The 10,430-nt window shown below is 42.7% G+C and overlaps 1 protein-coding gene across 1 annotated transcript; it reads left to right on the forward strand.

Moving 5' to 3' along the window:
• Positions 1 to 523: 523 nt before the first annotated feature.
• On the forward strand, positions 524 to 9,306 carry pcgf1 (polycomb group ring finger 1; the record flags this gene model as incomplete). The annotated part of the gene is made up of 9 exons (XM_083891587.1): positions 524 to 610; positions 4,115 to 4,220; positions 4,323 to 4,475; positions 4,566 to 4,637; positions 5,542 to 5,647; positions 5,742 to 5,784; positions 7,665 to 7,751; positions 8,906 to 8,986; positions 9,229 to 9,306. The coding sequence occupies 9 exons, from the start codon at positions 524 to 526 to the stop codon at positions 9,277 to 9,279; spliced, it is 786 nt and encodes a 261-aa protein (XP_083747713.1). The 3' UTR covers positions 9,280 to 9,306.
• Between the last annotated feature and the right edge of the window lie 1,124 nt (positions 9,307 to 10,430).

Below are 10,430 nucleotides of genomic sequence, written 5' to 3' on the forward strand. Positions count from 1 at the left end.
AAAAAGAACATGATTATCCATGACACGTGGGCTTAGTTTGATTATATTCTATTTTTTCTTGAGATACACAATGAAAAGTGTGAAAATGTTTCTGGCTCTCGACCCAGTATGAGACACTGGTTTTATAATTAAAAAAAAAGAAGGAAAAAAAAGTTTATTATTCATTGTTTGTGTTGTTTTTAATATTTTCTACAGTGTTTTATCATTTGTTCTTAGGTCTATTCAGACTCACGTTGTTCTATTGTATTTGTTTTATTTATCTCTAATGTATAACACTTTGTTTCAGCTCTTGTTTATAAATAAAGTTGGATTGGCTTCGAAATAGTTCTTTATTTTTGTGAATTCCTTCGAATAGTGTTGAACAAAATTTTTTTAAATACACTATTCATCCGCGTGTGTGTGTTTATGTCGTTATATATTTATTTTTTAACTTCTTTTATTTTCACTCGCAGTTTTTTACCCGCCTTCTCCAGCTGAAAAATGACACATCCGGTTTACCCGGAAGTTAGCATAATTCCCAAAGATGGCGGAGCAAGGTCCGATGGCCATAGCGATGCGGCTACGAAATCAGCTACAGTCCGTCTATAAACTGGACCCGCTGAGGAACGAGGTGAGTGGCCGCGTATTTGGAGCTCGGTCGCACCGGGGCGGGCGGGTGCGGGGGCCGGGACCGCGGCAGAGCCGACCGAAACGCGTGCACTCACGGGGGGGGAGATCGTTGTCTTCTCCGCTGCGCTGATGGAGCGAGAGGGAGAACGATGCTGAAGAGAGCCGTGTGTGAGCATGCGTGAACGGGGAGAGAGAGGGAGAGAGCGACGGAGGGGTGGAGGAGGAGGAGGGGGGGGGGTTTGTCCACCCGTGTTGTTCTGACCCAAACTGCCCGAACCGCGTTAATTAACTGTTGTTTTCGCTCATACTATCACACATTTTTCATCGACGTAACTGGGAATTAGTGAGCAAATTAAAGCACCGTGTGTAGCGAAACAGGAGCGGGAACGGCTGCTGCCTCCGCGGGCTCTCGGGTTTTGTTGTAACAGCGAAGTCGCGGCTCTCCGCTACGGACCCACCGACCGTCCTTCGTGTGTGTTTAACCGGGACAAGGACGCCACTTTGTTCCCGGACAAAACCCCACTTTTTTTAGTGTCGAATACAACGTCCCACCCCCCCCCCCCCCACCACCACCACCCCACACGGCTGCTCTTTAGTTTTCGTGTTACACGCGGGCGATAAAAGGTCAAAGACTTAATGTCTGCGCGGAGCCATTTAAACTTTAAACACGATGTTTGTGTTTGAATTGCGTGCGCATTTGAGTCCTTCGTGTCCAGGTTTATTCACAGTGAAACACGCAAAACCTCATTTAGCTCCAAGTTTTACCCCTGAAACAAGAAAAGTGCTCAGTCCGCATGTGATGGTTGTAATAAGATAAGGTAATCAGCACTTGATAGTCACGGTAAAGGTAATAAATAGGGTAAAATGTGTACTTTCACATCTGTGAATGTTTACTATAGAACACGTATGCACTATTAAGTATTTACAATGTAGTAGACATTATTATAGAGACATCATTTAACTCCATATATGTTATGATTACATGTCATGTGGTTCACTGAGATCACAGTAACAACCTGCACAGATTAGTGGATTTACAAACTATACGAGACAAAAGCCAGAAGTTATTTGTGTCCAGAATGTGTGTCTGTTTGACCCTGGCAAGATCACCATGGCAACGTACGCCGCTTCAAGCTGTAATTTCAGAGTTAGAGCTCGACATCTGCTGCACTTCCACTAATCACTCTTTGGATACTGCGTCACCATTCTTGCGAGATCCGCTCTACTCAGGTGTGAAAGTGTACAAAGGGGTTGTTCGGTGGGAGACTTTAGAGATCTTTGATGTTGCTCTTGGGGCTCACTTTGATTACGCTTTATCACAAGGGCATAAAGCTGGAGTGATCCGAGAGTGATCCAGTGTCGGTTACGGAGCTCCGCAGTGTGCAGCTGTCCCCCGTCGGACATAAACGGGAGGAAATGAGAATGCACCACCGAGGCTGTATAACTTTAACTCTAACAAGCTGTAATTTTCTGCTTTTATAGCTTGCCTTTGTAATAACCTGCACCTTCTGACCAAAGACGGCGGCGCAGGATTGGTTCAGCGTGCTGGCGGAATTGAGTGAGATGGCGCGTGACGTGCTCCCTTTTTTTATGTAAACGTGTTCAGAGCGTGGCGTAGCAAACGTGGGACGACAAAGCGGCAAGTTCGAGATGCTCGTTATTTTCTGACCGAGGTCTGTTGAACAGGTTTTGTCTACAGTACTCAACATCAGAGGCCGAGGGGCCAGAGCGTGATCAGAGGCCGTGGTGGTTCATAATCCCGGTTTAAACCAAGTTGTTTAACACTTGACAATTGTCATTCATTGGTCTTTGTGGCAAACAATCGCAGAACCACTGTTCTTTTCAAACGTATACATACAGCTCTTAACTAAAAGTTTCAGGAAAGTAATGCAAACTTGTCTTTGGATACCAATTTAGTAGCAGTTCCTGATGCTCATCCCGAGTAAAGCCCAATTTATACTCCTGCGTAAAGTGCTCTGCGTAGGCTACGCAGAGTCCTCTGCGTGGACGCAGAACCTGTCGAAGAGCCTCTGCGTCGTCTCCGGGTGCACGGGATATTTTTTAAGTGTCCGTCACTCCGTCAAGGGACAACGGAGACGGCAAGAGCTGCGATTGGTCCTCAGGACAGGCCAAGCAAAGCTGCTCTGTGCCGGCTCACAGTGAGCAGCGAGCGTCCACAGAGGGCGGAGCTGAACACCGCCGACTTCGTCGCTGCCGAACTATAAATACGTCATATCTTAACACATACAGCACATGTTTAGACTCTAAATTTCTCGCCTCAAATTATCTTAAAACTGCGTTCCGGGACACAGAAAAGTGACAAACGGCCGCTGTTTCAACAACAACAGTCTTTCTCCCTCGGACGCCATTGCTAACTGTAGCCAAAAGCACAACAACCTTGCGCAGCGACCCCTACTGATCGGGCGGGAAATTGCAGCGCCTATCCGTCACCACGACGCAGAAGTATAAAGGCTCGAGTGGTCTACGTGGTGACGCAGACGGATAATGCATTACGCAGTCGGAGAAGTATAATGTGGCCTTAAAGAGGGACAGGTTTAATCTTCATTTCCTGCTCAGGGTGTCTTCTAACAAAGTCGACATCAAGATCGATCAATAGCAACAGCTGGCTTCTATCGTGAGCTTGAATCTACGTTTAAAATAAATGACATCATCATCGCTGTCTCACACACACACACGGCCTGTCACTCTGTAACGACAGCCTGTTGAGAGCTGCAAAAATATGGAAACCATCTTCTTAGTGTTTGCTCTGTGTTTTTGGTTAGTGATGTCGCACAAATCATTGCAGGCTTTCTCAGTTTGACGGCGACACCGGGGGTTTTTTGCTAAGTGACCGAGTGAATCATGTACGGATCCGACAGCCGGTGTTAAATTAGTTAGCGGCACAAATCACTGTTATGTGGAGGGGAAGTGGTCGGGATGAGATTATTATTGGCTGCGGCGCTTGTTGACGAAGGAAGCATTAAATAGCTGCCAACTGCTGATGTGTTGTTTTTTTGGTGTGTGTGTGTGTGTGTGTGCTGCGTTAGCTCGCCTCATACAAAATGTCTTTCTCACACACACATACACAGACTAGTGTTAGTGGTGTCTCTCAAAACAGACTTATGAGTAAAGATAAGAGTCTTTTTGACGTACAAAAACCATTTGCTTGGAAGTTTTGGTGTAAACAATGATTTTTTTTTGGCATAAATTGTTTGCTTTTCTGCATATAATTCAATAGATTGGCCCATAACCGATGTCGGTATTAGATAGTTATCGGTACAGTTACAGGATCTGTGTATAACTGTTTTTTTATGATGGATGAGTCCTTTAATGATAACAAATAATACAAAATGTGCTCAACTTCAGTAAATAATGCTCTGTCCCGCTAGTTTCCAATTTATGGCCACACTGCAGTGCAATTTTATATAGTATTTATGGGCAAAAAAGTACTACATTTTCAAAACTCTTCATATTAATTAAACCATCTTTGTATTTGTCTCATCAGGAGGAGGTCAAGTTGAAGATCAAGGACCTGAACGAACACATCGTCTGTTACCTATGCGCGGGCTACTTCATCGACGCCACAACCATTACAGAGTGTTTGCACACCTGTGAGTTTTCAATCAAACTTTTGTTTGTGTTAAATTTGTCTTAAATGTGTAGGGTTTTTCCCTCACGTTCACGAACTTCTACGTCTTTTCTTTCCGTTGCAGTCTGTAAAAGTTGCATCGTCAAATACCTGCAAACGAGCAAATACTGTCCCATGTGCAACATCAAAATCCACGAGACGCAGCCCTTACTCAACCTCAAGCTGGATCGAGTCATGCAAGACATCGTCTACAAACTGGTGCCTGGACTTCAAGAAAGTACGTCGACGTCCGTGAACTTATTTAGCCACAATTCGCTGTGGCGTTTGTCAAATTAACCTCTTGTCGTCCGTGTCTTTGTTTGAACAGGCGAAGACAAGAGAATAAAAGAATTTTATCAGTCACGTGGGTTAGAGAGAGTCATCCAGCCTGCAGGGGACGGTAAGTCTCAGCTTCTCTTTTACGCTTTAATTCTATTTATGTACAAATATACGTCTTACAATTGAAACGTTCGCACTAAATACTCATGTGCTCGTCTCAGACGGAGTGCAAAGAATCAAAGTTACTCACGCGTGATGTCCGTCCAGCCAGCAAAGCAGCAAACGAACAAACGTTTGTCCGAAAACGAGGCCTAGCGTAGCCAAAACAATAAAAAGGGAGGAGAGGGTGAGCAGAGTGCAGTCAAAATGTTGGTTTTTATCACAAATCAAAAACAGTTGCTGGTTCAAAAGAGGAGTCAGTCGTGTGGTGTCCAAAAAACAAATGGAGAACAAAAGGAGCCTCAGGAGCAGCAGGCAGGTGTTGCTGATCAGCTGTTAAGTGAAGCCCCGCCCACAAGCACACCTGAACCTAGGCTTAGAAAGGGAGGGAGCACAGTCGGAGAGAACAAGTAGGCCGTTAATAAAATAACAATTACCCTGTTATTTTGCCAAGCTTACTACTCACACACTTTCCACAAATGTAATGCGTTCAATTGGAAACACAATTATGGGGAAATTGGAAATCTATATTTCATGCTGTTTTATTCTTCCCTGCTCAATTGCAACCAAACCTACTTCAAGTTATATTCACAAGTTTCTTATTGCAATAAAGCAAGATTAAAGATTAACGTGTTGTATGATTATATCTGGTGGGGTATTTTCTGAGCTGTCAGAGAGGAAATCCTCCTCCTCCTCCTCCTCGCTCTACAGCACAAAACCACAGGTTTAGGTTGTGGATAGAAATGTAAACGTGCAGTGACTCACACATCCTGCAACACTCAGACTGAGACTGAGAGGCAAAGTCACACCAGTAGCAAATAATCGATCCTTCATATGTTTGTATTTGTTTCTTCCCACCTGACTAGATTCAGTGCCTGATGCTGCAGGGTTACCGTACACCAGCTTTGACCATTCGAAAGCTCACTTCTACAGATACGACGAGCAGGTGTCGCTCTGTTTAGAAAGGCTAAGGTAAGAAACTGGAATCGGTTCAGAAACGAAACGCAGCTTCGGTGAACGCAGACGTGCGTTTTTTTCAAACTTCCGATTTGTCGTTTTTTTGCAGTTCGTCGTTTGCTGGGAAAGATAAGACAAAGTTGACGCTTCAGGTGAGTTCGTTCAGTATTTTAGGTCAAATTGTTGGTTTTAAAAACACGCGTCTCCAGGGGACGTTTTTGAAGCCTTAACAAGTCATCGCTGCCCTTAACTGCTCAGCAAATACACGGCACAGTGACATCTGCAGCAGCAGCAGAAATCGGCTCTCCGAGTCGGTTAGTGTGGCTGCTGCTGCTGATGATGATGATGATGGTGACGCCACATTCTCTCACTGGGACATGGATAAGTGGGACAAGTGAAGCAGAGAAATAATCTCTCATTTCCTACCTGGCCCACAGTTTTTTTTTGTTTTTTTAAATACAGCCTTTCAAGTTTTTTTTTTATTGTGTAAAGCCTAAATAGTCACGTTTACAAATCTTAACAAAGACAAATGGAAATCTACAAAAAATACACAATACTTGGCAGATGGATTGAATTAAGACTTGAGTAACGGCCGTTGGGTGGAGCAGTTTAACTGAAACGTTACAGCTCGTGTCAAACTCTGCCGTGCTGCTCATTCTCCACGCCGGCCAGCTGTCGGGGAGCGAGGCTCGCTGCGACGCGTCCGCTCGGCCAGCAGAGGGCAGCGTTGCCTCACAGGAATGTAACTGAGAGTCACTCGGATTCAGCAGATCTTTGGATAAAGATGTGACGATTGTTGACGTGTTAGAATTTATTCCTGGTGCGATAGTGATCGTATGATGTCACGATGGCGCGATGTTGCATTTAAAGACCGTGGGATATTTTTTCCACCCCTCTGTGCTTTTAATCTGTTTTTTTAAACAGTGTCACACATTTATTTAGAGACACAGATCAGCAAAGCGAGACTAGAGCATACATTTACAAAGCGACGTTTAACAAATAAACCCGCCTTTTCCAGGCTGTAGGCACACGGAGAGCGAGGGGAAACTTTCCCATTCTTAGCTGAGTAAATATAGATCTCTGACTTTAATTAGTTTGCTGATGCTTCAGCACATTGATTATCGTGATGAGGATCATCCACATTAAAAAACATGAAAACTGGACTATCGTGTCAGATCGGTTTTCTGTGTCCTTGTGTAGCGCTCTGCGTTTTGACTCTTAACCTCTGCTAACACATCACTCTCTCGCGCCGATTGGACGCGCAGCATGACCGCTCCTTCCTCGACTGTTTCTACAGAGGTGGAAATTGTGGTAAATGATATCTCTGCCTCGGCTTTAGAAGAAATACTGTCCTGTGCTGCGTTTCGGGGAGGAGGGGAAAAGGGAAATTTAGCTCGAAGGCTTAACCGTGTGTAATAAGTCAAGTGAGACTGGAAAACATCCAGCAGAAAAAAAAACAGGGATTTTCTTTTCTTTTTTTGTAGCCGTAAATCTAAATTGTAACAGGAGAACGCCACACCCTGTCAATACGCCGTTTCCTCGTTATTAGATTTTTTTTTTCCTACAGACGTGGAAACGTGTCGGTGCTGCGTAAACGTTTTAAAAAGGCCGCTTAAAAAAATGCTCAAATTTTAACACAGCACTTTATAGACGGGCACAGTCCGTTCTGCTCGTGTTACAAGCAAAACTAAAGAGATATTTATTGACTGTCGGGCTTTACTTCAACTGAACAGCGAGAGCAGAAACGTGAGTCAGCGCTCTGAGCGTTCTGAGTCAGTTCTGCAGCAGTTGATACTGTTGACGCAGAGCAGAGTTGGCGACATTAGAGCAACAAAAGTGATTTTCCACGGTTCAGCCTCGCGCCGGAGTAAACGCGCATCTTAACCTGCGATACAACGCAGACATCGAGGCAACAAGAGGACGAGACCTCGTCTGCCTAACGCTGCCTTCGCTTTGAACTGCTGTGGTGTTGAATGTCTGTGTATTTACAGTCTCTTATTCCCCTTTTTTTCTTTTTCCTTTGTCACCGTAGCAGAAGTTCGTCCGCTGTTCTGTCCGAGCTGAAGTGAGACACCTGCGGAAAGTGCTGTGTCATCGGCTAAACGTGGAGAAACACCAGGTCAGTGATCGTCCACGGCCACCATCGTCTATCTGTTATCATCTCATCAGCGTATTTACCACTCAAGATAACAATAAACACAAAACAAGTTGCTGTTAAATCATAAAAAATGCCATGTAGTCACCAAAACATTGGATTTTTGATCTCTCTGCTGCCTAATTTTTCAAATGAAAACTGTGCCAAAAATCTATTTTAAGTTGCTCCAATTTGGGACTTTGGGAGTTTTATGGACGGCAGGTGTTTACAGAACTACCAGGGCTGCAACTGATGGTTATTTTATTGATAATCAATTAATCTGTTGATTGTTTCCTCAATTATTCTTTCCATTACGTGGGCCATAAATTGCCAGAAAATGTTCATTTAGTGTTTCCCAAACCTTGAAGTACAGATCAAACACCTCAAAAACCTCCACTATTCACTTTAAATGATAAAGTATGGATGGAAACAAACCAGCAAATATTCACATAATAAGAATTAGCAATTAGCTAAATTTAGCAATCACAAATAAACAATCAATTAATCGTCACAGCTTTTCTGACAGTACACTTTCACAGTGTTGTCTCCTCTTCAAAATTAAGGTTAAAATCCACAGTCGGTGGCTCACGTGATTTTGAAAGCTGTTATTTTAAGGGTTAAAGGTGTTGCTTTAAACAAAGTCCTAACACCAAGTTGGTATAAATAGTCATGTTTCATATGGATTTCCTGTAATCTGTTGAGATTAGGGATTAGGCATTTGTTGCAAAAGTACTCTGATATAATAATTCTGAACTTAAAGTAAAGCAGGGTTCACATCGTGTTGAGCAGCTAACGAGATGCATTCAAAGACCCCGGTAAATGTCAAGCTCGTTTCAGGTGGATTTGGTTAAATCATTAATAAAAAAAAAAATGACCCACTTGTTTTTATAAATATGATTTAAGTTTAATTTTCCAAACTTGCAGCGATGCTGGCAACAGTGTCACCGTGTTTTGTTTCCTACTTCCTTTTTGTCACGTCTTTTTTTTTTGTGTGTGTGTGTGTGTGTGTAACGGACAGAAGTCATTGTTCACACGTTAACATCACCACAGACGCTCGTTTCAGGTTTCACCCTCACATCTGTCTGTGTGGTCTCTCCCCACCCCCCCCCCCCTCCCCCCTCTCCCCCCTCCCTCCACAGGTCCAGATGTTGTTCAATAACGAGTCCCTGCCCGATCACATGACCATGAAACGATTATGGCTCTCGCACTGGTTTGGCAAGGTACAGTAAGAGCCGGTTGTCGACTCCTCGCCGCCAACAAATGTCAAACATTCCTTCACACACGAGCGCGTTTTCTATTTTACTCTACGATAAATGTTTCACTGGGAAAAGTTAATTTGTCAACAAACATCCTCCGGCTTTAAAGCTAATATTTATATATAACGACATTAGCAGACGTCGAGTGTGTCAGATGAACAAAAATAATAATTTTGTTTCCTCATTGTTTTTTTTTTTTCTCCTAGGCTCAGCCGTTAGTGCTTCACTACACCATCAAGGACAAAAGGACCAGATAGGAGTGGTTTTCCGTCGGGAGGAAAGCTGTACATATTTTGTACAATACATATTCTATTTTAATAGTGTTTGTGTACATATACTTATTTTCCTTGTTTTGTATTTTTTGAGAATAAATTTTAAATGGGAAAAACTACGGCGTCTGGTGACCGTGTCTTTGTTCGTTTTTAGTGACATTTTTAAACCCTATTGAAATTCAAGGAATTATTTTTCTTCTTTATTTTTGAATAAATTGTGTTTTTGAGGCCCTTTCCAATGCCCCCAAAAACTCACAGATTTCTGCAACCGCATCAGACCTGGTGAAAAATGTGCATCGAGAATTGGATGTGGGAGGGGCCAGGAAGTGCACCGCCTGAACAACACAATTAACGCACACGCACGGAAATGGGTACACGCGTGTAGAAGGTCAGGATGAAGAAAAAATGACATTATGATCATGACCCAAACCCAACAGGAAAGCCGCCATCTTGTTTTTTTGTTTCGTTTTCCAGAATCAGCAGTGACCCTCAAACGGAATCTCACTTTATATTAACTTTAAAGAAAATCATTGTCTTATATTTTTTTCTAATTGGTGCTTATGTAAAAAAAAATCCAGTTAATTAACTAAAATGAACACACGGTTCAAAATGTCAGGGTGTTGAGATTATAAACTTGAGTATTTATTCATTTCAAAAGCACTAATGATCTGTGACACTTCTTGTACTACTTTACCTTATTTTTCCCTCTAAATCTCAGACACAACAAGACTTTTTCCTACCAGTCATTAAGGAAAATGTCCAATTTCTAATCACTATTGGTTTTTCTATGCAGATTTTCATAAATGAGTGCAGATGATGACTGATTTGTTTGGATTATTTTCATTTCCTGCCTCTGATGAGGGAAAAAAAAGATGGTAAGTGACAAACAAAGTTGCGTAACTTAAACATTTATTGTGTAACTCTTTAATCTGCATTTTGTGCTGTAATGTAAATATAAAATTAATCTCTTTCTATCAAATAGATGGAACTTGTGAAGAGCTGAAACTCACAATTTAGACCTTAACTCTTTAGGAACATTAAAGTCCCATAGACTTTCATTCAAAGGGAGTTGGTTTTGTTTGCAACTAATGGAGTCGCCCCCTGGTGGCTATTCAATATATTGCTGCTTTCTGGTT

Source organism: Microchirus variegatus (genome assembly GCF_963457635.1).
Source record: "Microchirus variegatus genome assembly, chromosome: 6".
Classification (NCBI taxonomy): domain Eukaryota; kingdom Metazoa; phylum Chordata; class Actinopteri; order Pleuronectiformes; family Soleidae; genus Microchirus; species Microchirus variegatus.